Here is a 26079-nt window from a genome sequence, read left to right as displayed (position 1 = left end):
TAGCTCTGACCCACACACAGCCGTCCTCTGAGTGGGAGATAGCTCTTTTCTACACACAGCCAGAACCTCAGATGGAGGGGCGTGGTTTTGACCAATGTATCTAATCAGAACTTCGGGTTCACACTGAAGGGTTTGTTAAGGCTTTCGAGGGATAGAGCAGTGGTTCCTGCCTACATTTCTCTGGCTCTGGAACTACTTAAGGACTCACTTCATTTAAAACCAGTCCCATCCCTGAGAAGTAAAAGCAGTGAGGATCCCACCACCACATCCCAGTCACGAGGCCCCGGAAATTCTCCGTCTCATCACCCTTTCTCTTCCTTTGCAGCAACAGCTCTCCGACACACCCTGTGGAGGCCCTACCCCTGGGCAGTGACGTAAGTGTCTGCGGCCGGGTTGTCTGACTGCCTGTTGTCTGACTGCCTGTCCCTTTGCAAACTCGAGCAGTCATCTTAAGGCCCCTTCTCTCCGCCTGCAGCACCTGCTCCCCTCGGCCTCCATCCAGGATGCCCAGCAGTGGCTTCACCGCAATAGGTTCTCGCAGTTCTGCCGGCTCTTCTCCAGCTTCTCGGGTGAGCTTCTTTATATGGGATTAAAGACCCAGTGGGGTATTGAGCCCTCCCTGGTGGTGCAAGGGGTTAAAGCGCAGCAGCACCGTGAAGCTGTCCACAGCCACTGCAGCACTAGTTTGAGCGCCAGCCAGGGAGCTGACCCACGTGGCTAGCAGACCTCTCCTGTCCCCCGGTACCCCCCTCAGTAGTGTGTTTCAGTCACTCGGCCTGTTGTGCTCCCCACTGTGTCTCTGGTGAATCTTCTCACTGTTGCAACTCTGGCCTGTATGCATGAATAAATAAATTATTTGTATGCATGAATAAATAAATCTTTAAAAAGTACAAAACCCAATGGGGCCTTAGCAACATTTGACAGAGCCACCTTTGTCCAGGATCTGCCATCAGATCCTGCCTGTGAGACTGTGATCTTGTCCTAGGAACCCTGGATTGTGTGGGTCACTCATGTTTGCTAAGCTGAGGTCAAGCACTAGAATACAAGGTCCTGTTCCTAGAAGTAATCTGTTGAGTGCAGCTTTAGGGAGGTTTCAGTACAGGGAGGGTTCAAGGGACCTCTGGCCTGGTTTGGGGGGAGGTCAAGGACTGGTTGTGGTCTTGAGTAGTTTGGTAAGTGCAGGCCTGACTGACAAGTGTCCTGGCATGGAGGCTAAACAAGGTGAGGGAGCAATCCCAGGGGGTGCCGGGAACCTGCTTTCCAAGCAGGAAGAAAGTGCAAGGTCACAAGATGGGCCCCTTCCTGGAGTGGCCAGTGAGCAGAGAGGACCTAGGTAACTAGGATGGGATCACCAGGGAAGGAGGTGCGGTCACAGAGGTCCTGGGTGTCTTTATCCTGAGGCATGTTGGCTGTGGGGGTGGAGTCGGACCTATCAGAGCAGGCCAAGCTAGTTGATGCTTCTGTTACACCATCTCCAGGGGTATGACCTGAGAGATGGAGGAAAACTAGTTCTTCCTTCAAAAGGTTTTTGAATCTTTACTGATGGACCCCTTGCGCAAGAAGTCCTGAGCCAGGGGCTGTGGGGCGCAGTGACACTTGTTGGCAAGTAGAGTCAATCGTGAGTGACAGGGAGTCAACATTTAATGCAAGCTAGGGAAGATGCTCCTGGGGATGCCTGTTTCTGTGGGAAGTGCAGCACCTGGCCTTCTTGCAGCTTGGCTTTCTAAGCATGATCTTTGTGTTCAGGGTGGAAGGTGCTAACTAGAAGGTCATTCAGGGTCCTCAGAAACCTGGAGCTCTACGCACAGATATGTATTCACATATTTCAGTACTGGCTTGGTCTGGGAAAGGACAAGAGCTGGATGTAGTCTTGAGTAGTTTGGTAAGTGTAGGCCTGACTGACAAGTGTTCTGGCATGGAGGCTAGATAAGGTGAGGGAGCAATCTCAGAGGGTGCCAGGAACCTGCTTTGCAAGCAGGAGAAAGTGCAAAGTCACAAGTTGGGCCTCTTTCCTGGTGTGGCCAGTGAGCAGAGGCCCCAGGTAACTAGGATGGGATCAACTAGGGAGGAAGGTGTGGTCACACAGGCCCTGGGGCTCTAGTAGGTTGTGGGAGGACTTTGACTATGCCTATGGAGAGGGGCCCTTTGTGCTAAAACTGTCTTAGCTGGAGGGGGATTGATAAGTGGCTCCATGCCATGTGGCTGCTAGGAGGTTCTCAGGAGAACGTTTCCATCATGCTTCTTGTACCCTAGAGAGTCCCTATGTGGGGACTCCTTGACCTTTGAGAAAGGGGCCACACCCAAGTATGAGATTAATCATGGAGACTTACTCCTAAGAGCCCCAAACTGCAAGCACCCTGACGTCCAGCAGCACAGAGGACACATGGATTGTGGTAGACCCGGGCATTGAATAAAGGCCTGTGAGACCTGAGTCTGCAGCCTTTTGATCACAGAGGCACACATCCTGAGAACTGGCTGCTTGGCCGTTCTGACAAGTGCATGTGTGTTCAGCACCATGTGCCAGTAAGATATTTGCACATACTTGATATGCCAATATTGTACCAAGGGAGGGCAGGCAGGCATGGGCAGTGGGTGTGTTGGCTTCTGTAAATGCCTATTGGGTACTGAGTTTTGTGAATACTACTCATTTAGCTTCTGACTGTGGTCTTCTGATATTTAGCCCATTGAGGGTGAGGCTGCTTCTTCCGGGCAGGGTCTGCAGGTGTTCAGGAGAGGGCCTTTTTCTGGCTCCCACATAACGGTGACCCTATTTTCTCCCTAGGTGCTGACTTGCTGAAGATGTCTCGAGACGATTTGGTCCAGATCTGTGGGCCTGCAGATGGGATCCGGCTCTTCAATGCCATCAAAGGCAGGTGAGTGTCACTTTCCAGCTGGAGGCAGACTATGGCGGGAAGCTTCTACCCTGGCCCTTTAGCCCCCAAGTGGAATGACTGGTGAGAGACCACGGAGCTGTAGCCACGGAATGAGACACCTTATTGTGAGATGCAGCCAACTGTGGGCGCAGGCGTGGCTGGAGGCCTCCTCTGACTTCTTGGTTTGACAGCAACCTTAGCCCCTGGATCTCAGCCCTTTAGCCATGTCTCTGGGTTCAGACACTTAATGGTCCTGGGTTCTAAGCTCCTTATGCTGTGGGGAAGCCATGGATGGCACTTCTTTGCTGTACAGTGGGCTCAGTTCAGCCCATAAAGCAGTGCTGTGTCTGATGGAACTTCCTGCCATGTGGAAATATTCTGGCCACTTGTGATCAGACTAATGTGACTGATAAACTGAGCTTTAAATTTTATTGACTTTCATGAACTTAAATTTTAATAGCCACATATGGACAGCACAGTTTCAGAATGAGAGATGCCTGGAGTTAAATTTTAACCCGGTGGGCTCAGTTTGCTCCTCTTTTAAAAACCAGTGATTACCCAAGACACAAAAACACTGATTGAAAAAGATACTTGTACCCCCATGTTTATTGCTGCTTTATTTACAATTGGAAAAACATGGAAGCAGCCCAAATGCTTAGTGAGATAAGCCAGAAAGAGAAAGAAAAATACCGGATGGTTTCACTCATAGCAGTAGTATAATGGACCAGGCGAGAAAATAACAAAAATAATGAACAACCATATACCAGAGACATTCTGTGGGGGCAGAGTGGGGAATGGGATCAAAAACGGGAGAGGGAGGGAAATGCATGGGACTATGGTGGTGGCACAGGGGTGATTTGGTGATGGGAAACCCGCGGGGATTACAATCGAGATGGGAAAAAAAAATGTGCAAAATGATGTAAAAATAAACTTTGTAAAAAAAAAAACAAAAAAACCAGTGATTACCCACGCATCCTCAGAGGCTGTGTGAGGATGAAATGACATGAGCATGTAAAATTGTGAAAATAGTTCCTGGTGCAAGGCAAAGACAGTGTTTGCTGTTATTTCCACCCCTTTAAACAGCTTGTGTCTTAAGATTTGTGCTCTGGGTGGAGCCCCTTCTTGCCAGGTTGCAGAAGCTGGAGGTATCTCAATCCCTGTGGCTTCCAGGCAAGTCTTTGTGAAACCCTTAAAGCTTCCAATGAACCAAATCCTGCCTCCACACCCCCAAGTGGAAGACATTTGGGATGCCGACACCCTTCCTTCTTGCTGAATCCTTCCCAATGCTGTTTCCACCCTGTGTTCTGGAAGATTCTGGAGCAACAGAGAGCTTGGTCCTTACACCTTCAATTTATTTCTTCTCCCCCTGCCAGGAATGTGAGGCCAAAGATGACCATCTATGTCTGTCAGGAGCTGGAGCAGAATCGAGCTCCCCTACAGCAGAAACAGGATGGCAGCGGAGACACCAGTCTATGTGGTAAGATGAGGGGAGCCCTGCCCCCAAAGCAGTTCTAAGGCTGGAGAGTAAACCAAGGAACAGAAGTGACCCCAGGCCTCTTGCCTCAGGCTTCGCCTGCTTTATCTGGTTCCATGTAGGACAAGCTTCTGTTAACTGCCATCCTGGGACACAAGTATTCATGGGGGACCAGAATACCTAGTTCAGGTGTCCTTCTAAGGCCACTCAGCTACTGGAGAGGACTGGGGGGTGGGTCTGCCATGACTGTATCCCCAGGAGCACTTTCCTGCAGCTCACCCACTCAGCCGAGTCCTTACCATTCCCTGGTTGCTGCGGGAGGGTTAAGGAGCAGAGCCGAAAGGTCGTCTCTGGGACTGTGTGACTTCTTTGGGTGGGGGGGAGTGGGGAGGTGGTGTTAATTTTGAGATCATTTGGAGAGAGGGAAGACAATTTTTTTTTTGAGCGCATGCCATAGTCTGTGTTATTATTTTGAAATTTATTAATTTTATTTTTGCTACTGAAGCACACCACTGTTTTACGTCTTTGTTAATGTTTGACTGTATTGGATCTTTCCCTGAAAGTGGTCATTGCGGCTCTTCCACCAGCAAAACCCTGCCCTAGTCTAGGGTGCCCTGCCACTCATCCCTTCTTTTCCTCCCCGCACTTGGGGGTGCCTCAGATCTGTGGTCAGTTTGTAACAGTTGGTTTCAAAGTTTGTTCTTCTTTGCTCCTTTGTGTGGTTCTCTATGTTCCACATGTAAGTGACAGCATCCGGTATTTATCTTTCTCCTTCAGGCTTATTTCACTTAGCATAGTCCCTTCCAGCTCCACGCACATGCTGTAAATGGTATGAGTTTATTTTAGTTTTTTGATCACTGAGTAGTATACCATTGTGTATCTATATACATTTTTTTGATCCATTCATCTCTTTGAGGGCATGTATGTTGTTTCCACAGATTGGATTTTGTAAATAGTGCTGTAGTTAAACATAGGAATGCGTCCTTTGGGTAGTTTGCTAGAACTGGAATCACTGGGTTTATGGTAGCTCCATTTTGAGTGTTCTGAGGAACCTCCACACAGCTTTCCATAGGTGCTGGACCAGTCTACATTCTCACCTGCAGCATAAGAGAGTTCCTTTTTCTCCACACTTTCGTCAGCACTGGCTTTAAAGTGGGCTATGTCTCAAGCTTGTGGTGGTATCTCACTGAGATTGTGATCTGCATTTCCCTGATGATAAGTGGTGGTGGACATTATTATATATGCCTATGGCCACCTGCACATCTTTTTTGGTAAAGTGCCTGTTATGATTGGATTGTTTGTTCTCTTTTTGTTGAGCTTTATGAGTTCTTTATAGATCCATGAAATCAGTTCCTTGTCAGAGGTTTGACGTGCAAATATCTCCCCTGATTCTGTGGGGTGTCTCTTTGTTTTGGTTGCTGTCACTTTCACTGTATAGAGGCATCTTAGTGTGATGTAGTCCCACTTGTTTATATTCTCCTTTGTTTTCCTTGCTGCTGGTGACAAACCCACACAGATATTTCTGAACTTTGTGTCATAGACTATTTCCCCTGTGTTTTCTTCTACTTATCTTACTTCCATGTCTCTTATCCATTTTGACTTGATTTTCATGTGTAGCGTAAGTTGGTGGTCTAGTTTTATTTTTTTGCCTGGGACACAATCTTTGAGGAGGTCAGCTGTCCTTGGATAACAGTGTTGACCACACATCTACTGACCCTTGACCTTGGGCAGGATTCCAGTGCCTGCACCTCAGTTTCTATCTGTGTAAAGTAAAGATAGCAAGGGCGGTGCCAGGTTCCAAGAGGAGGGTGTGTATAAAGCTCCTTGCTCTGAGCATCTGGAGTGTCATGACATCTGCATGGTTGTGCTCTAGTATTCTCTGTAGAGAGAGCAAGAGAGCACCTATATGCCTCTCTGCAGCTCTCTCCAGATCAGCCAGAACTCTCAGTCAGTTCCCATCCTCAGGACTTTCCATATGTTCATGTATTTGCTCTTATGTTAAGGACTGTGATAAGGGTTCTTTCACTGTTGCGGAAGCTGAGGCTCAGAGCAGTTGAGCAGCCCAAGATGACAGCGTTGTGCCAGAGCCAGGGTCCAGGCATTTGGAAGTACATATGCATGCTCACTCATTTTTAAAATCTTGGGCCTTTGTTAGGTGCTCCCCACCCCTCACCCCCCAAACAAATTCCTTAGTTACATGAGAAATCTGGGTTTAATTTAATACAGTTGTGTTTCCCTTTTGAGGCTCCCCAGACACCTAACTGATTAATCCATCCTGGTTTACCCATGGGGTTTGTGTGGTAGGTCTTGGAGGGGGAAACATTCTCAGGCCACCTTTATCTTCCCATGCGCTGATGACACTGCTTGCGCCCTCCTGCTCTGTAGGGGTCACAGCACTCCAGCTGAGTAGTATCTGTGCCCTGGAGAAGGGCAGGGACACTCCTCTCTCTTCTGTGCTCATGCAGCTATTATCTTTACGGTTCAGTCTTCACTGCCTGAAAACACGCAATAACCTTTTCACACTGGCGAGAAGGGGTAGGGGACCCAGGAGTCCCTCCCCCTCCCCCTTCCTCCAGTGGTACATCTGCCACTCAGCGGGAGGCCCTGGGAACTTGTCAGATATGCAGATTTCTGACAGTGGTCTCTCTAGCCTGCATCCTTAAATGTGTGTCATGGAGTTTTGAGTCTCCTGTGGCTCTAGGAATTCTGCATCTTACTAAGTGTCCCAGGAGAGACTGCAACAGAAAAGAGAAAATTAGCCTGAGACCTTTTAACCTTTCATAGGTCTACACAGAGGCCTTTGGCCTCTGGACCCACAAGCTCAGCAGTGTGGCTTCTGGGCATTGCCCATCCAGCCAGGCATTGTGGGAAGTGAATATAAGCACCTTTATTGAAGCATCATTGGCTCCTCAGGGTGGGGGCCGGGGGGGGGAGCTCCTTGGAAAGCCTGGCACTTGTGTTCAGAAGGAACTACTCCTCCTTGCAGTGTATCACGCCATCTTCCTGGAAGAGCTCACGACCTTGGAGTTGATTGAGAAGATCGCCAACCTGTACAGCATCGCCCCCCAGCACATTCACCGAGTGTATCGTCAGGGACCCACGGGCATCCACGTGGTGGTGAGCAACGAGGTGAGCACAGTGCCACCTGGCCCCCGTGAGCTGTGGCTTGAGCTCAGGGAGGAACGGGAGACTGCACCAGAAACACACCCTGTGAGGTTTGGGGGTCACCAAGCTAAAAACAAAACAAAACAGGTTTCACCTGCACACTGCCTGCTCTCTGCTGCTGTGGCCTCTGAATACCAGGAAGCTTCCTGGGGCCGCAATTTGACTGGCGTTGAGTGCTTGTTCCTACTCCTCAGCCAGGTACCTGCAGGAACAGAAGCACAACTCCACCCCTGCCCTCAGTGTGTTTATAGTCAGAATGTAGAAGCAGGAGGAGGGGGCAGGCAGCAGGCCACAGGGCAGGCAAAGCATGCCCCAGGAGAGGTGAAACAGATGGGGCTGAGCCGAGGCCGAGGATGTAGCTTATGGGAGAAGCGAACGAGAGGCCTCTGCTCTTACGTGTGTCGGCGAAAATAAAGAAATAAAGAAAGTGTGGACTTTGAAATTTAAGTGGGATCCCCCCTAGAACTAGTCTGGGACCACTTCAACTCCTTGAACCTGTTTCCACATCTGGATAATAATTACAGCCCTTTGACAAATTCCAGTAAGGATAAAATGAGACAGTGTTCTGGGCCTCCCCAGCTGGTCCTGGCTACACAGACTTGGGAGGGGCTGAGCCACGGCTGCTGGGCTGCGTGTTGCATGGGCCCACTGGGACTGTGTCCTCGAGTGATGTGATCCCACTCACGGCTAAAGGGGATTGGTATACAGGTTTGCTGACATTTAGGTATTCCTGCACCTAGCGGAACAGAGGCTTTTCAGTTTGTCCTGGATCCCTTATGCCCATAATAATAGCAAGGAGTGCTGGCATGTTTGAGAGCACGCTGTCCCGGGCTTCCGTGTACTCACTTTACCTGACAGCCTCCCTGTGAGTTGGATCTCATCGTTATTCCACTTCACAGGTAGGAAACAGTCACAGCAGGGCTGTAGTGACCCCAGCTGGCAGGGTCTGTAAGGGTGGCTATGGTAGAAGCGAGTAGGCTGAGAGCCAGTTGTGGAGGTGCCACAGACTCCCACTGCTCTTGAAAGGAAGCCTTCAGGAAACAATTGCTGAGGGAGCAGGGGTGGGGATCTGAGAGAAAATGTAATGGTGGAGGGGAAGGGAAAGTTGAGAAAATGTGCACTTTGCAATTTAAGTGGGATTCCCCACCCCCTCTCCCCTCCCTGGAATTAGTCTTGGGTCACTTAAACTCCTTGAACCTCAGTTTCAACATCTGGGAAATAATTATAGCCATTTGACAAATTCTGGTAAGGATAAGATGAGCCAGTGTCTGGGCCCTTAGGAAAGAGTGAATGATGGCGGTTGTCATTGACTTGTGCTAGGCACTGTATTAGGGGAGTAAGTGGTGGACAGATCTTTAAATGTGGCAATTTGTAAATTGTAAGACTTTTGAAAGGTCTGCAAAATAATAATTACTCATTGTAATTCCCCTTGGTTTTAAATGGGAGTCCTCCATTTCGTGGGAGTTTTATTCCAGAGGTGGGCAAGGTGGTGTTTTCCTTCCTTTTTAACTAAATAGTAATTTACAACTAGTGGAAGAAGTCAAGCAAAATAGAGCAGCAGAAGGCAAATGTGAAAAGCACTGAACTTGCCCACTCTTCTTCCTGGAATTTGCATTAGGATTGATGTGATTCTGCCAGAAAAGTTTGCATCTGAGTATGTCCAGTGTAGGGTTTTAAAACACAAAGATTCAGCTGCACATTTATCTGGAACTTGATATTTGTTTTCACTGATTCAGAATTCCTTCCATAGCATTACATTCAGGTCTCACGCAACTGTTTTGTTTAGTCCCGATTTACAGATAACTTCCTTGAAACTCCAAATCCTTGACCCCAGAGCTTACTGTAGAAGGTTTAAAGGGCCCTGAGCAATGGGCAGTTGCAGTGGCATGGAAAACTTGTCATTTTGCAATTCAGAATGAATTTCTTTTTGAGAAGACAAAAGCCGAGAATGTGCAGAACCTTGCAATTTCATGGGTCCCTGAAGGAAGTTCCTTCCCCAGCTTGCCCTGTGCCCCCAAGAGTAGGCAGTTAAGCAAGTGAAGCAGAGAACAGAGCTCAAATGCCACCTCAGCTAAGTAGGTGATTCTTATTCCCCAAAGTCTCCTTGCCTCTTAACCCTGAATCAATTGGAAACCTCTGGTTCTTAATTGCCGGGAGCGCTGGAGGCAGCCTGGCCAGCCACGGAGTCGGCCCCTGGGTTGTAAGGGGACTTAATTAAACAAGGGAGTTACTGATTAAGCCTGTGTGGGTTCTGCTTAGGGTTCTGCATGCCCAAGTGGCTGGGCTGCCAAGACTCCTAGAGGGAGCAGGCCAGCAGTATGGAATAAATGTACTGCATGCATCATTAGGCCGTGGGGAGGAGCTGGGGTGACAGGTGGATGGATTGGGGGCAGCAATCCAGAGCAGGCAGTAAAAGGTAGGTTGCAGTTTTTAATTTAGCAAGGGATCTTGCTGTTGTGTTGGCTAGCATGTGTGTGTTTTGTGTATATTTTTAATACTATTTAAGTTGATATTGCAAAATACCGCATACATATGCAGAGTATCTGGAATGTATCGTAGACTTTGGGGACCACAGCACCCATATACTTGCACTTAGGTTTAATACCACCATGCTAAAAGAAGCCCTCCTGTGGGCTATTTTCATTTTCCACCCCACGTCTCCACCTGCTGCTCTGAATTTTGTGTCACTCATTCCTTGTCCCTCTTCAGTATGTTAGTTTTGTCTCTGAAATGTGTCATGTAAGTGTTTTCTCCTGTGACTGTCTTCTTTCCTTCCACAGTCTATTTTTGAGATGGACACATACGGAGGTGTGGCTGCAGGCCAGGGCCCCGCTGAGGAGGAGGGGGTGGGACTAGCCGCGCTTTCATCATGTGCTTCGCTGTTGATTGGCAGGGGCCCCTAGAGCTGGGGTCTCGGGGTCTGTCTGGGGGAGAGATGTGTATGGTCATCTATACTAGACCTCATGGACAGTTTCTAAAATGGCCCACAGATGAAAACCTTAGCCACAGTGGGTGCCTGGCCTTCTTGCCCCACATTCTGGCATTATATACGTGTGTGTATGTACAGAATATATATATATATACACACACACATGCATATACATACATATACAGGTGTGTGTATATAGGTATAGGGGTATATATATATTGGTGTGTGTGTGTGTGTGTGTGTGTATGCATGTGCATGCACACACACACTTTTTATCATCAAAACAACCCCATTTTACAGTAGGGCATGGAGACCATGTGCAGGAAGAGTGACTTTTATCAAGGTCACCAGAAAGGTGACTGGTGATAAAAACACAGGGTTTTTCTACATTCAGTCCCCAATAGGCAAGGTCCATTCATTACCAGGTTTAAGTCTATTCTGTGCTTTCAGCTGTTGCCACTACACATGCATGTGCACCTTGCTGGGCACAGGACCTCACCCATGTGCATGCTGTGAGGTAGATCAAGTAACTAGGAAAAAACAACCAAAATGTGTCCAAAATCAAATGTTAACAGCTTGCTCCCCTCCCAACTTTTTGACTTTTATGTTGTTGTGTTATTTAACATTGTAATCATTTTGTACATGTGTTTCAGTATGTTTTCCTAGTGAAAGTTAAGCATAACCATCCATGGTCCTGCACACTGTAGTTTCTGATAGCTGCAAGTGGTCAGTGAATATCCCGAGGCTTTTCATGTTACGGACTTGTTGAAGGGATGAGGTCTTTCTTGTGTCTTTCAGATGGTGCAGAATTTCCAAGATGAATCATGTTTTATCCTCAGTACCTTAAAAGGTAAGCCCCCTTTCTTGTCTAGTTGAGGAATATTGACTGTGCCCCAGGTAGTGGTGTGAGGGAAGAGCTAGGCTGGTGAGTGGGCTGTGGGCTTCTCCAGAGAAGGGTACTGGGGAATCCTTGGGGAAAAAGCAAACATTAACTTCCTGTGAAACCTCTTCCTGGAAGTGGGAGAACCACTGAGCTTGACCCTAAATTCAATCCAGGGGAAACCTCGGCCAACAACATGTTCCCTGTGAGCTTGGGGCCAAATAGAAATAAGACATGGCTGAGTTTTCTAAAATGAGGGTTTCAAAGAAGGGCAAGCAGGGGGTAGAGCAGCAGAACTTGCAGCTCAGAGGCTCGCGCCTGGGGGGACAGTGGGGGGTTGACATGGGGCCCACCAGAGGAAAGCATCTCATGGCGGGAGAAAGGAAAGACTAGTGTGGCTGTCCTGGGGTGAAGGGGTGAGCGTGTGGAGATGTCAGCATGAGAGCCCTAGGCCACACGCCCTGAGACTGCCCCCCTCCCTTCTGTTCTGGATCCAGCCAGTCGACCCTGCAGAAGCCTGGGACCATTACAGCTGTCAGCCACACTTAGACCAAAACCTCCTTTAGACTTGGGCTGAGGGCTGTGGTGGAAAGGCCTGGTGTCGAGAGGAAACAGCACTGCAAAGGCAAAGTCATGTGTTGAAATCTCTGCTTTTGTCCTCACGTGTTGTTCTGGGTGGCCTTGTCTTGGTGGTCTCTGCCCGTGTTCATGGCTGGGCTTCTGCTGGCACCCTACTGCCGTGTCTTCTGTGACTTCCAAATGTCTTCTTGCTGTAAAATGCCCAGTGTTTCTCTTTTGCAGCCGAGAGCAATGACGGCTACCACATCATCCTGAAATGTGGCCTCTGAGCAGAAGAAGTAGCGGTGCAGCTATTTTCAACTCTCAGCCCCACGGGACCCCTTTGGATTAGAAACTGCCCCACTGTAAGCTGCGACTTCACCCAGCAAGCTGAGGCTGGGAGGGACCTTACCTGACCCGTGAAAGCTACAGACCAGCAACCAGCACAAGCCCTCGGATGAACAGTCTCTGGCGCACAGAAGGCCAGTGACGCGCCTGTCCCTTCCTCTTGGCCTTCAGCTTTGTGCTTTCCCCCAGCCCCGCCATTCGAGACATAGAAGGCAAAACCCTCTAAAACCCTCTCACCCTCACTTAGAAACTAGTTCACTGGGTCGCCTGTGTTGGTCCCTTTCAACCACTCCTGCCTCCAGAAAACCTGTCTCACTCCGCACCTTCTCTGGCACTGGCTCTGGGAGCAGCACCGCTGATTTGGGGTGCAGGTTGCCCTCTTCGGCCTCCCTGTTGCTGTCCCCCTCAGTGGCCCTGCTGCGTACTTGTCTTTCCTGGGCTTGCACGGGTTGATGGGAGTAGGTTTACTCTGTGCCTTCTGCTTCTTTCACTGTTACCTTCCTCCTCAGGTTCTGTGTCTGGGAGCCCAGAGGCGGGCTCATGTCTCTGCGCTGATGGGACACACAGCACAGTGTGCGGCTGAGCCTGGCACACAGTCCCAGGCCTGCCTGGTCTTCGGGAGGGCGAGGGGGGCAGAAAGACCACCTTCACGCACATTCACATGAGTCTTAAAGGGATGAGAGCAAAATGGTTCCTCTTGAGCGAATGGTATGATTTTTTTCCTCCTAAGTAACCTTGGGTAAGGAGAGCCAGGAAACGGGCCTTTTGTTGATCAGCTGATACCAGGTCCTCTTGGAGGGCCTTAGTCAAGCCCTGTCTAGTTAATCACTGTGAAGCTCGCCAGGCTCCCTAGGGACATAGTGCTTTCTACGAGGATCCACTACATTTACACGCTTATCTTTTTTTTCATTTGTAGTGTGTGTGGTCAGGGCATTTGTCTGCGAGGCCATGGTTGGGTCACCTTTCTTCATGCTATTAGCTGGGGAAATTTCGTAGACTCTGCAGTCAGTCCTTGTCTTGGCTGCTTCCTGGAGCCAGTGAGCTATACCAGAGCAGCAGAGATCACTTGCCACTTCCTCTAATTTGGGTTCATTTTCCAAAGCATGTTGAAACCATACAAGCAAATGAGCAGGATTTCACAGCTCCTGAAGTGGGGCTTTGGGTGGAACATAGGGTTGTGTCAAAGGCTGTGTCAAGATATAGAAACTGGGTAGACCTTGTTTTATAGGTGGGGAAACTGAAGATCAGAGGGCCAAAGCCACCTGCCTGGTGTCACACAGTGCCAGGGTGGTGATGGAAAACTGTCATTTTGACCAGGACACTGCTGAGAGGGGAGGAGCTCTGTTCATAGTAATGTTGGGACACAGGTGTGGTGTTTCACAGTGTAAAGATAGGTTCTTAAAACTTCTTTTGTTGAGGGAGGGGTAGAGGGCTTAGGTGACAGCTGTACTGAGATGTAGTTCACATCCATACAGTTTACACATCTGTAGTATTTAATTCTGTGGCTTTGTATAAATTCTTCAAATCACCAGTCAATTTTAGAACATTTCTTCACCCCTGGACCCTTTAGCAATCACTTCTTACCTTCTCTCCCATCTCCCTTAGTCCTAGGCAACCGTGAATCTACTTCCCAGATAGATTTACTTATTCTGGACAGTTCATGTATATGCAGTCATATAATAGATGGTATTTTGCGCTAGCTTTTTTCACTTGGCATAATGTTTTCAAGCACCATCCATGTTGAACATGGCAATCTTTTTTTATAGCTGAGTAATATTCCATTGTATGGATAGGCTACATTTTGTATATCTACTCATTCGTTGATGGCTATTTGAATTGCTTTTACTTTTTGGTTACTATGAATAATGCTACTATGAACATATTTGTATGAGTTTTTGTGTGCATATATGGTTTCATTTCTTTTGGGGATATACATTGACATGGAATTGCTGGGACATATAATAACTTTAACATTTCGAGGAATTGCCAGGCTATTTTCCAAAGCAGCTACATTTTACATTATTATCAGCAGTGTCAGAGGGTTCCACTTTCTCGACATTCTCACTAACACTTGATATTATATGTCTTTTCCATTAGACTCTAGTGAGTATGAAGTACTCTCTTATCATGGTTTGGATTTCACTTCCTGATTGCTGATGGTGTTGAGCAGCTTTTCATGTGCTTGTTGTCCACTGTCTTTGCCATGACTTCCAAATCCAGAGGTCTGGGGCTGATGGTTCAGGCAATCCCTCTATCCCATGTGTTCTGGACCTTGTCTTTTCCTAGATCTTGTCTTCTCCATGGCAGCAGTAGTTAAAAAAAAAAAAATGTAATCCTCAGAGGGAAAGAAGATACTGTCATGTCCTCAGGCCACCTTCTTGAACCAGAAACCCTTAATGCTATCATGTTTCCTTGTTGGGCGAATGTTGCAAGGTTGTGGTAAACCTTTTCCTGTTTACGGGTTGCACCTTTATAATAAAGGCATGGAGCTTCTGAGTGAGAGAGCAATAGGACCAGGTGATCAGGATAGAGTGGGGAATTTGAAGTTTGGCTTGGGGTCCCTTTAAGCAAACATCATGGGTGCCCTTGTGACCTGCCCAGACAGCCTGCGGCTCCTTGGATAGAGCTATTAACCCAAAAGGGGCTCTGTTAGCTGCAGAGTAGAGCTGAGCGAGCAGAGCCACATGTTTCCAGGTCCAGGGTGACTTCAGGGGCTGCTCTGAGTAACTTAAGTTCTGAAAATCATTAACATGTTAGTGAAAAAAAAAAAAAAGGAAAAGTCTATTTTTCACTTGTCAGTAGAGCAGAGGGAGGCTCTTAGAGAAGGTAGAAAAGCAGAGGATGGGGCGGGGCCTCCGGGGGCATTGGTCATCAAAGGTTGAGGGTCTGAGGCTCTGGAGAAGTTGACAAGGGAACTAGAGTCACAGGTCCATGGGCCCCAGGCCAGCGCTTGACTTGAGTCCCTGGGTCTGTCACTCTTCCCTTAAGTTAAGGACCCTTGGGGTGGCTCAGTCCTATGGAGAATCTGAGAGCTGAGGGGCTTTTGTCACTTCCCCTCCGTCAGTCCTCCCGGGGGCAGGCAGGCCATGTGTGTGCACATCTTGGCTGTCCATAGAGCCATTTGTGCGTTTTGCTTAGCTGTGACGCGCGCACCTTGACACAAGCACAGCCTCTCGGCCATGTCTTAAGGAGCAGTCTAGCGCTGAAGAACTGGGCTGAATATTGCATTTGTAGGTCTGGATGGTCACAGAGTATTCCCGGGTGGCCTGAGGCTGGCAGCCGTGGAGAGCAGCTCTGTAGCTGCGTGCTGCATGTAGGGTAGTGTGCACAGAGGCTCCGCCCTCTCCTGGGTCTGTGTCCATCTTGTCTGGATGTGGTGGTCAAGCTGTTCTTTTAGGTGACCCTCCTGGTTTGGGCTCTATTGATGCGGCTCTTTAGGGTAAAGGTACTTTAGTGGAGGGCAACCCACACCCCAAGTAAGTCCCTTCCAGGGAGGAACACTGTTCTGGAAGCTGAAATCTGACAAGGACTAAAAGCAAGCCTATGGGCTTGGCCTCACACATTCCCCTTGCATCCACTTTCTCCCCTCTGGTCATTGCTCTGTGATTCTGCCAGTCAGCAGGAAGTGTTTGTACACCAACTCTGGTCACCCTCCCCTTGGGACCCCTTCCCTTTGCCCTCTGGGAACAGAGCAGTGGGACCTTCAGGTGGGGCCTGGCCTAGAGCCATGGACATTCAGTGAGACCTTGCTGGGGCCTGGGGGCATTGAGGATACTAGTCAGCGCGCTGCCGCTGGGCCTCCTTCCTGGGATCCACTCAGGGTCCTCCCTAGAGCTCCTTCCTGTTTCTGCTAAACTCTCCAGACCTCTTTGCAAAGACTCCTGGGCTTTCCTCTTCCCCTCCCCTGCAGATGAGTCTGAATGGTGTGGCAATGTTCCGGTATAACCTCACCCTGTTCCACCCCCCACCAACAACTGCCACATTGGGGACCTTCTGGGGCAGTGTCCAAGAAATAGCTGTGAGGGCTGGACTAGCTGCTGTTCGGGACAGCTGATGGCTGGAGGAGGCTGACCAGGTTGTTATCTGGGCAAGCAAATGTGTCCCTTTGCAAAGGGGCAGTGTGGAGACCAGTCCTTGGGCTTTTGTGGGTAAGCTGGTAGGTGACAGGGAGCTCTTTCAGCAGAACCAGCCCACTCGATCACTTTGTACTGCCCCCTCCCCCACCTCCCCACCAGGATCCACACATGCTCATCCGGGGCCAGACTGTAGCTGCTGCCCCTACTCACCCTGGCTCTGTGGTCTTTTTCATAATCGGGAACATTATTTTGAACCCAATTAACTTTACCCCGTACCCCTCCCCCCAACCTCTCTCAAGAGTAGACCTGTATTTGTATTACAAAGAAATGTACTCAGTTATTATCAGCAAATAAGTTATGGAAACTTCTGTTAGGCTGACATCAGTTTGCCTCTTTACCCCGAAAGCCTCTAGTATCTACTGTCCAGCCCTTTGCAGATAACGTTTGCTACCCACTGAACTAGGCCTGTCGTTATCCCAGACAGGACTTGTTTTGAGGAAGATCCCAGACAATAAGAATTTCTTTAAATAATAAAAGCATTTTGTTTTGCACTTTGAAAGTAGGAGAAGGCTTCAGCTCCACAGTCCGTGCGTCTCCCTGCCTGCTAGTCTTGCTCTCTTGGGGCCCAAGGAGGTCCCCAGCCAGAGAGCTGATCTTTCGCCCTTCTCCCGCCTGTCTACCATCCCTAGCGGCCTGGAGGGCCTTGGGGCTGGACCTTGCTCAGGGAGCTGCATGTGGGGAGCACTCTGTGCTGGCGTTAATGGGTCACTGAGTTGTGCTAGATTGTGTCCTTCTTTCTGACCTGGGTGACCGGGACCTTTTCTGTGCCCAGAGCTGCCACCTAACCTTCACCTCTTACTGGCACCTTGAGGAACATGAACCTCCTGGCTCCTCGAGGGTTCTAAGAACCCCTCCCTTGTTTCTGCTGCTTTTCCACCTGCAAAGGGAAAGGCTGGTGCTGCCTCAAGCTCTCGATTGGGAGCCCCGGCTCTCCATGATGGTGTCACGGGCTCCAGTTTCATGGTGTGGCCTCGGGAGAAGCTGGGTACCTCAAATGCCATCCCCTTTACTGGGGTCCAACTTGTAGCTGGGGTGGTCCCGCCCTCCCTGTTAGTTGACCTTTTGGGCTCTTGCTCCTTCCCCCTGTGCAGTGACTGGGAATGGCCATCCAGCCCTCCATTAGAGATGACCATAGGGAACAGCGAGGCAGTGCTGGCTGGCCTTGCTGCTTCGGACTTAGTGCTTTTGCCATTGTCACGTCTGATCCCCACCCTGCTCTGGGAATTGTGCAGCCCAGTTTTCCAGGTAAGGAAATCCAGCCTGAGAAATTAGATCTGTGCCCAGGTCCACCCCATGCTCTCCCAGATGCAGGGAGGTGTGGAGGGTGGGGGGTCTTTCCTGTGTGGCTCCAGCTTTCATTCTGAGTCCTGTCAATGGGCTCAATGCACCCTGGGGTGCAGGGAACACTGATGGAGCTTGGTTGTTAAAGACAGAAAAGGATTGTTTTGAATGTCTCTCCCCACAGCCTCCCCCTTGCTGGGTAATAACTTGGTTACTGTTTTCTCTAATGTCATGTATTTAAAGTGATTTCTTTCTTAAAATACGACTTCCCCACCTATCTCCAGATTGGGTGACTTTTCTAGAGGTGGTGGGAGTATCTTTTGGGGGTATATAGTCCTTGGGTGTGTCAGGTGGGAGTGATAGGTCATGGGGAGGTGGGCGTCAAGACAAGTTGTCACACTGCCACGTTGTTTTTGTACCTGAAATAAAGCATATTTTGCACTTGTTACTGTACCGCTGTGCAGACGAGCAATCTGTATGTGGGGTCTGTGTTTGGGTCAGAATGAAAATAAAACTCATTTGTAAGAAACTCCTGTGCCTCTGGTCTTTGTCTTCTTCCTTTTTTTTTTTTTTTTTTAAAGATTTATTTATTTATGCATACAGAACTGGGGTCCAGGCCAGAGGTGCAGGGGCGGTGAAAGGCTTCACCAGAGACATAGTTGGGAGCAGAACAGGCTGACTGATGAAGTACACTCTGGGGGGAGCAGTGGGCAGGTCAGGAGAGGCAGAAAGGCAGCTGGCAGGAGCTGGGGAGTGAAGAATCTAATACTGGATACTGGAGGCGGATGTTGGTAGCATAATATGAATGCATTCAGTAGTTGATGCCCCTGAATTCTACACTTAAAAATAATTAAGACAGGGCCTTCTCTGGTGGTGCAGTGGGTTAAAGCACAGCACTAAGAAGCTAAAGCCACTTCAGCATGAGTTCAATCCCTGCCCGGGAGGTGACCTACATGGTGCCGCAGACCTCTCCTGACCTGCCCGCTGCTCCCCTCAGCAGTGTGCTTTGTTGATCTGCCTGCTCTGCTCCCTGCTGTCTCTGGTGAATCCTTTCACTGCCCCTGCACCTCTGGCATGTATCCCAGTTCTGTATGAATAAATAAATAAACCCTTAAAAAAATAAGACAGTGCACTTCACTGTGACGTGTGGATCACCTCCAGGTTGGGCATCGAACTCATATTTTCACCAGCTTTGCACAGGGTTCGCGTGTGCCCACATGCTCACCGGCACTTGTCCATTTTGGACAGTAGCCTTCCTAATGGGAGGTCTTGGGACATCGACACGTATCAGTGGGTGGGCTGTGCTGGGCACTGTGGTGGGCACACTTGCTATGCCACCACTCAAGACCCTTGTCACCAGCTAGGGCCAAGTTTGCAAACTTGTGAGCCACTCACCAGCCTTCCTAAACAAGCTTGACATTTTCCTACGCAGACCACACTTCTTCCAAGCTCTTCTGTCCTCAGTGCTCCATTTTTTTTTAGAAAAGATTTATTTATGCGTATAGAACTGTGTTACAGGCCAGAGGTACAGGGGCGGTGAGAGTATTCACCAGAGACAGAGTGGGGAGCAGAGTAGGCTGACTGACAAAGCACATTGCTGAGGGGAGAAGTGGGCGGGTCAGGAGAGGTCTGCTGCGCCATGTGGGTCACCTCCAGGGAGGGAATGGAACTTGTACTGAGTGTGGCTGTAGCTCGCTTGCAGTGCTGCATCCCAACCCACCACACCACCAGGGAGGGCCAGTGATTCATTCTAACCAAATGGGGGTGCTCTGCACCCAGGGCTGTGAGCCCCCTCCTCTGAGGCCTCCTCCCTGCTGTGCTGGGCATACCTGCGCCTGAGTTTCAGAGGAAGCTTCTTAGCCTGCCTGCCTGGCCATCAGTGTTTTCATCTGTGAAGCAGGGACACCCCTTTCCCTGCAGGCTGGTGAGGCTGACCTGGGATGGTGCGTGTCAGGCAGCACAGAGCTGGGCACAGGAGGGCCTCCCCCGGAAACAGCAGCAACTCTGAGCTGGGAAGCAAAGAGGACGTGCCAGAGAGGGGCAGGTCAGATGAGGGGCTGATCCTGAGTTTTTCATGAAAATGGGTACACCCACCTTGTAATGGGTTTCAAGAATAATCCTCATACTATTCCAATTCACGTTTCCTTTAGAACTGCAGGACCTCATGTGCCAAGTTGAGGTACTGGCCCCCTGGGGGAGCTGTGCCCTGCACTTTGACAGTCAGACTCAGGTCCTTGCAGGTCTTGGGGGTGGGGGTTCTGGTGTGTGTTCTTGGTACAGGGATGGGATTGGCTCCAATGCTCAGTGCTAAACTGGGGAGCTTGTCAAGGCCTCCAAACCATCTGGGGTCAGGGCTGGGAGTCACCCCACATCTCTCTGCCTTTCTGGCTTGGCTGCTGGCTGTCCAACCTTTGCAGTGACCCCTGTCCCAACAGGGGCCTCAGATGTGACTAGAAAGGCCACAGAGCCTGAAGGTGTGTGCCCAGAGTGTTTTCAGCTCACCTTGGGCAGATCTTCCTATCAGAAGGGCCTACAGTGTCGGGGCCCTCTGGAAGCTGCCCCTTTTCCCATCAGCCATGGAGGGAACTGGGCAAGTGGGGTAGAGGGGATGTGGTGAACCCCACTATGGTATAGCTTGAGGCCCAGAGGGCTTCCACGGGCAGCCACACTGCAAGGCAGCCAATTTCCAGCACATTCCCTTAGCCATGATGTGGGCAAGAAGCCTTCAGAATGAGTTCCGTGAGCTTCCATTTCAGGCAGTAGGGTGAGATGTGTTCTTTAAATGGCATCAGAATTCCAGAAGTCTTGCTCCACAGACGGCTGGGGTCCCTGCCTGGAACTTCTGACTCAGTACATCTAAGCCGGGGCCTGAGGACTTGTTTTTCTTCTAAGAAAGTCCCCAGGTTATGTTGATGTAGCTGCTGCAGGGAACACACTTGGAGAACCCCTGGAAGAGTGCTTAACAATGGGGTCAGACCTGCTTTCAGCTTCGTGATCTTGGGCAAGGTGACTTAGCTCTCCCTGCCTTTGGTCTCTTCATCTGCAAAAGGGGAATTCTAGTCATGCCTACTGGGCAGGGCTGTGCTGTGGGTTGAGTGGGTCTAATTTACCTAGAGTCATGTCCTAGAAGAGCAGAACCAACAACAGTCCTCATGGGACTGCGGTGGGTAGCATCTAGACCTCCATTGGCGGGGGAGGGGCTGAGTATGCACCTTTCAACTGATTCCCAGTGGAGCTCTTGCTGGATAGGAGAGATGGAAGGAGAACCTTTGGCCTGGAGGCACTTGGCTGTTTTCCTTGAAGAAGCCTCTGGGAGTTTCAGACCTCAGTGTGAGCTGAAAGAGGGGGGTCCCTTGGGAAAAAAAATAGGATTCTGTTGACTCCAGGTCATCTTAGAACCTGAAGAGTATGTGTGTGTGTGTGTGTGGGGGGGGTGTCTCCTGTGGGATTTCCAGCCTTACTTTAGGGGAAGGTGATTTCATTTGTGAAATCTGTTTATGGGGCCCAGGAGGGTCCCACAGTCCTTCTGGATGCAGGCGTGGAGGCCGCCAACTATCCACCCCACTGTCTGCCCTGGGCCTGCACCACACCCAGCACTCCCGGGCCCCCCGGGTGGCTCCCATGTGACGGACATAGGCAGAGCACAGATGACCAGGCAGTCTCCAGTGGGGGGCGTCCACGATCTGGGCTGGGGCCAGCAGGCTCCAGATTCCACTGGGTGTGTGTTAGACAGGGTGGGCCCTACTGGGCTGACTCACGAGGACCAAACCCCCAACATCAGCCAGGGTGAGGAAAGGAGCTATTGGAAGAAAGGTGTGTGGACACATTCTCCCAGGTGAGTGAGGTGACTGAACAGAACTGGGTTTCCCTTTACCCTCCCTGGCTAGATTATTTTCCCTTCCCAAAGCATCCAGTCTTCTGTCTTCACCTGGTCCTTGCCCTTGGAAAGGGCAGGTCCTGGGGCCTTCATGCTGTTTGGACAGGGTTTTTGAACACCACTCAGGGGCCCGTCCTGTCAGGGGAAGAGCCAGGACTAGAGAGCCTGCATCTGTCCCCCGCGCTTTCTAGGGGAGGCTGCACCCCCGCAGCACCTATGGCTTTACTCTGGGAAAGAAAGCTGATGGCCAGGAGCTCCAGGAGCTCATTGGGGTTGATTATTAACCTGCCCTGATTGTGTTGGATCAATATTTAAACTCAATTACAAGGGAAAGGGGTTATCTGGAGAAAGCTTATCGGGCAGGAACAGCTATTGGGCTATCTGATGATCTGGAGGCTGAGATGGAGTGGGGGTGGGGGAAGGGTCCCAAATAAGTACAGAGTAGAGACAGGCAGATGTGGGGGGGGAAGGGGGGGAATCCAGATAATTTATCTCCTTTCTCCTTCCCTCCCTCTCTCCTTCCACAGTCTTTCCATTCCCTTTGTGGACCCAGCTCTTTCCTGGCATAAACAGTCACAAGAAGTTGCGAGACCCAGCTCTTCCTTTGACCCCACAGACACCTGGCACAGGCAGAAGTGTCGCTTTCTGTGTCTGCCTCTCTCTCAACTAGGCAGTGCTCTCAGAGGAAGGAACTTGGCTGCTTGATCACGCCACACTGGACTCCAGCCCAGCAGCTGTCCAGAAGTGTGTTGCATGAGCACGTGATGGCAGTTTGGTGACTGCCAGGGAGCGAGTGGGGACTCAAGGCCCTGCTGAATGTGTGCCTGTCCTGGGCCAGGACTAGCCAGTGTGCCGCATGGGGCGCCCACTCATTTATTAGCTGAGGGCTCAGAACAGGGCTGTGTAGCAGGTGATGGGAAATGTGGATGGGAGAGAGGGGGTGGGGAAGCTCCCAAGCACAGGACTGAGGGGTGGGTGGGTCAGCATGGATAGGCCTGCCCCACCAGGGACCTGCCAAGAACCTTACAGCCTTCTGCAGGGGTCCAGAACACCCCGCTGTGAGAGCTGTGTTGTTTATTTTGAACACTCCTTACCTGCCTAAAAGCAGAGCTTCCCCAAAGAATTCAACTGTCATAACTCTCCTTCCTGGGAGTGTCGCAACTACGGGGAACGGACTCCTATCTCCAGAGAGAACCTGAGACGTCGACCACATGTAAATCGGGTAACAGACTTAGTGGCAGAGCTGACATCTTTCCATCTTCTCCTCAGGGTCTGTTTATCCTTCCTAAGAGTCATAGGTGCTCTCTCTCCTCCTCTTCCCCTACTAAGTGATATAAAACTGCTACGTTCTAGCTGCCTCGAGTGACTTGAATCTTGTTTCTCTGTGAACCCCTGCCTATGTATGTGAATAAAAGTTTGGCTTTTCCTTGCTAATTTGTTTTCTGTCGGCTCCCAGTCACTGAGCATGAGTGTAGAGGAAGAGTGTTTCCTCCCTGACACTTAGTCACCTCATCTGGCTGCTGTGAGTTTCCACGCTGTCCATGAGGAGACAGACTCAGAGACAGAGACCTACCAGAGATACAGCTTCTCACTATGCAGAACAGGTGACTTAAGAGTTTAAGGGGCCTAAAGACCACCTCTACTGTCTGAAAAGTATCTAAAAGGTAATATTGAAAAGAATACTCCAAGGGTAAAAAGCACAGCACTATTAATTATTAGAAAATAAATCAGTTGGAAATATCCTCAAAAAATTAAAATCATCTTATATGATAGTCATATCCTATAAGTAAGTAGAACTAGGCACTCATAATAGCTCAAAAAATTAAAAGGAAAAACAAAAATGGATTGATCTTCAAGGTCATTTTTTCTTTTTTAAGTGCGAGTGGTTCTGGGATCCTCCCTGGTGATGAAATGGATTTAAGGGCAGCACTATGAAGCTGTCTGCAGCCACTGCAGCACAAGTTCGATCCCTGGCCAGGGAGGTGGCCCACATGGTGCAGCAGACCTCTCCTGACTCACCCTCTGCTCCCTCAGCAGTGTATTTCAGAAAATCTACCTATTCTGCTCCCCCCTCTGTCTCTGGTGAGTCCTCTTACCCCTGCACCTCTGGCTTGAACCCCAGCTATTGTATACAAAAAAAAAAAAAAAAATTCGTTCTGAGCCTGCAGAGCACTGGATAGAGGGATGGGGTGTAGTAGGGTGACTGGCCGGCCTATACCCCCCACCTCCATCCCAGGTAGGTGTTGAGAAAATGATAGCAGCCTCTAGGTTCCTTTATGACCTACAATGGCCTCTTCACCCCAAGAGTGTGTACCAGTGCTTTTAAGAAAAATAACAGGATTGTTGTTGGAAAGACAAATCAGCCTGCAGGTTTCCAGTGCCCGATCACGCATGTTTGTGTACAAAACACTGACCGCTGAGGGTGGCAGAGGCCCTGCGGGGTGCACAGAGGCCCTCTGGGAGCAGGCTGGGCTCCTGGCCTGTTTTGGTCCTGCATGTTTCTGGCACAGAATATGAAGAGAGGGGGGCGAGAGGACCCCAAGGCGTTCACTCGAGAGTCAACAGTGCAAACCAGTTTCATTTAAGAGACAGCTTGTAGTAGTGCATCTCACTCTAAGAACTGCCCTGAGGAAACAGATTGGGGTGGTTGGGGGCCATGGACTCATGAGGGGACTCTGGGGACACATTTCGGGCTGTGTGAAGCAGGATGTGTGTAACAGATCGGGTCTAAACTTCATTGTCACTGCTGCTACTGCTGGGGAAATTAAGAGGCCCACGGCATGGAAGGAACATGCCGAGGTCCCCTGGTGACATGTGGGCCATCCTGGTGGTGACAGAACCCAGCAGCCCAGATCTTCAGGTCAGGGACTGGCCCTCATCTCAGGCCCTCCCCTCACCAGCCATGCCAGGAGTGTGCCTGGGACGGGGTAGTTCCTGGGATGGATTGGCCACTGAGGGTCTTGGTATGGGGGTGGGCGGTGCTGGACCCAGAGAGTAGGGGTTGGGGGAGGCTGCCTCCTTGCATGGGGTGAAGTTGGTGAAGGAGGCCCCAGTGATCAGGCTGTGCAAGAGGGTGGGGCTGACAATGAACAGTGCCTGCCTGCTTTGGAGGGGGTTGGGCTCGCATCTTCCCTCTCTCAGGGGACAGTGTGGTACAACAGGAGTGTTGGGGCTTTGGAATACACTGAAGACACGTGTTGCCGCCGGCCTGGTCCCGCCACACCCTGTGAGTCAGGGCTGTTGTTGTCTTGTTCTCCCAGGAAGAACCTCAGACTTAGAAAAGTTGACTCGCTTGTGGTAAGTTCTTGGGCCAGAAGCTGGGTGGAGGTCCAAATGTGGGGTTTCAGCCGCACAGTCAGGGGTCCCACCTTTTCACACTCTCTCCTTTTGGGGATGCCACTTTTGCTCTAGACAGTGCTTAGTGAGCTGAATTCTGACAATGCGTGATTTGGGTAGAAACTGTTGACAACGGGAGCTTAGATTTAGGGGCCAGGTGGCTTATCTTTATTTTAAAGGAAACAACCCAAAGCCCACCTCCCTAATTTGTCTCCTTTGAGGTCCACCAGAGACATAGGGCAAGAGTGACATTGGGGACCTGTGTGCAAATTCTGTTTAAGTCATGGGGACTTAGTGGGACTTGCTCTCTGCAAGAAATTGCAGATTAGATAATACAGTTATAATGTGTTCATGTAAACGAGAACATTGCACTTCATTTAATTTATTTATTTTTGTCACTGTCCCCTATATTTTAAAATTGATTTCCAGGGCCCTCCCTGGTAGTGCAATGGGTTTAAAGCACCGCACTATGAAGCTCTCCGGTCACTGCAGCATGAGTTCGATCCCCGGCCAGGAGCTGACCCACATGGCATGGCAGACTTCTCCCGTATTGCCCGCTGCTCCCCTCAGCAGTGTATTTCAGTCAATCTGCCTGTTCTGCTCCCCACTCTGTCTCTGAGGAATCCTTTCATCCCACCACATCTCTGGCTTATACCCCAGTTCTGTAAGCATAAATAAATAAATCTTTAAAAAAAAAATTGATTTTCACCTGGTCAGATTCTCAGTACTTTGACTTTAAAGAGCTATCCTAGCTGGGACAGACTCAGGGCCTAGAACCAGGCTAGGGAACAGGGACACCGCTATCTCCCCAGGGTGCCTGGCTTCCAGACAGGATGTGTCCTGTTCTTGGCAGAGCAGCCTGGTGAGGAAGAGAGGCCCAGGTTACCCCAGACAGACTTGAGGACCCTGTCCTCAATCCCACCAGCCAACCTTGGCCACAGTTCTGGTTGCTGGCATTTTCCAGAGATGTCACTTTCAGGCTGCTCTTCTCTCTGACACTGGTGCATGATCCCATGGGGTAGGTCTCAATGGCAGAATATTCACAGCACAAAGGTTTCTTGTAACTTTTAAGTTGTCAGCTTTGCTCTGGGCTGGTGGAATCCAGGGGGCAAAGGGAAAATCCTGAGGCCCTGGTGGGGCTTTTTGCTGGCATAAGACTTGAGACAGCAGCTGGGCGCAGAGCTTCGCCTGCCCAGGCAGCAGGCTCTTTCTTCCTGTTTCC

At 50.0% G+C, this 26079-nt stretch overlaps 1 protein-coding gene across 1 annotated transcript in view; it reads left to right on the top strand.

Annotated features, from left to right (window-relative positions):
- TFCP2L1 (transcription factor CP2-like 1) overlaps nt 1-18139 on the top strand; it is a 58638-nt gene extending 40499 nt beyond the window's left edge. Inside the window, exons 9-15 of the mRNA XM_004674726.2 lie at nt 326-374; nt 476-569; nt 2783-2873; nt 4247-4350; nt 7334-7476; nt 11240-11291; nt 12123-18139. Of these exons, the coding sequence (XP_004674783.1) occupies nt 326-374; nt 476-569; nt 2783-2873; nt 4247-4350; nt 7334-7476; nt 11240-11291; nt 12123-12169 (580 nt within the window). The 3' untranslated portion in view covers nt 12170-18139. The remainder of the gene's footprint in view (nt 1-325; nt 375-475; nt 570-2782; nt 2874-4246; nt 4351-7333; nt 7477-11239; nt 11292-12122) is intronic.
- Nucleotides 18140-26079: the final 7940 nt, after the last annotated feature.

This window comes from Condylura cristata, unplaced genomic scaffold (assembly GCF_000260355.1).
Source record: "Condylura cristata isolate star-nosed mole 26May11 unplaced genomic scaffold, ConCri1.0 scaffold00002, whole genome shotgun sequence".
NCBI lineage: Eukaryota > Metazoa > Chordata > Mammalia > Eulipotyphla > Talpidae > Condylura > Condylura cristata.
Note: the sequence above shows the minus strand (reverse complement) of the source record. Positions and strands in the feature narration are given on the sequence as shown.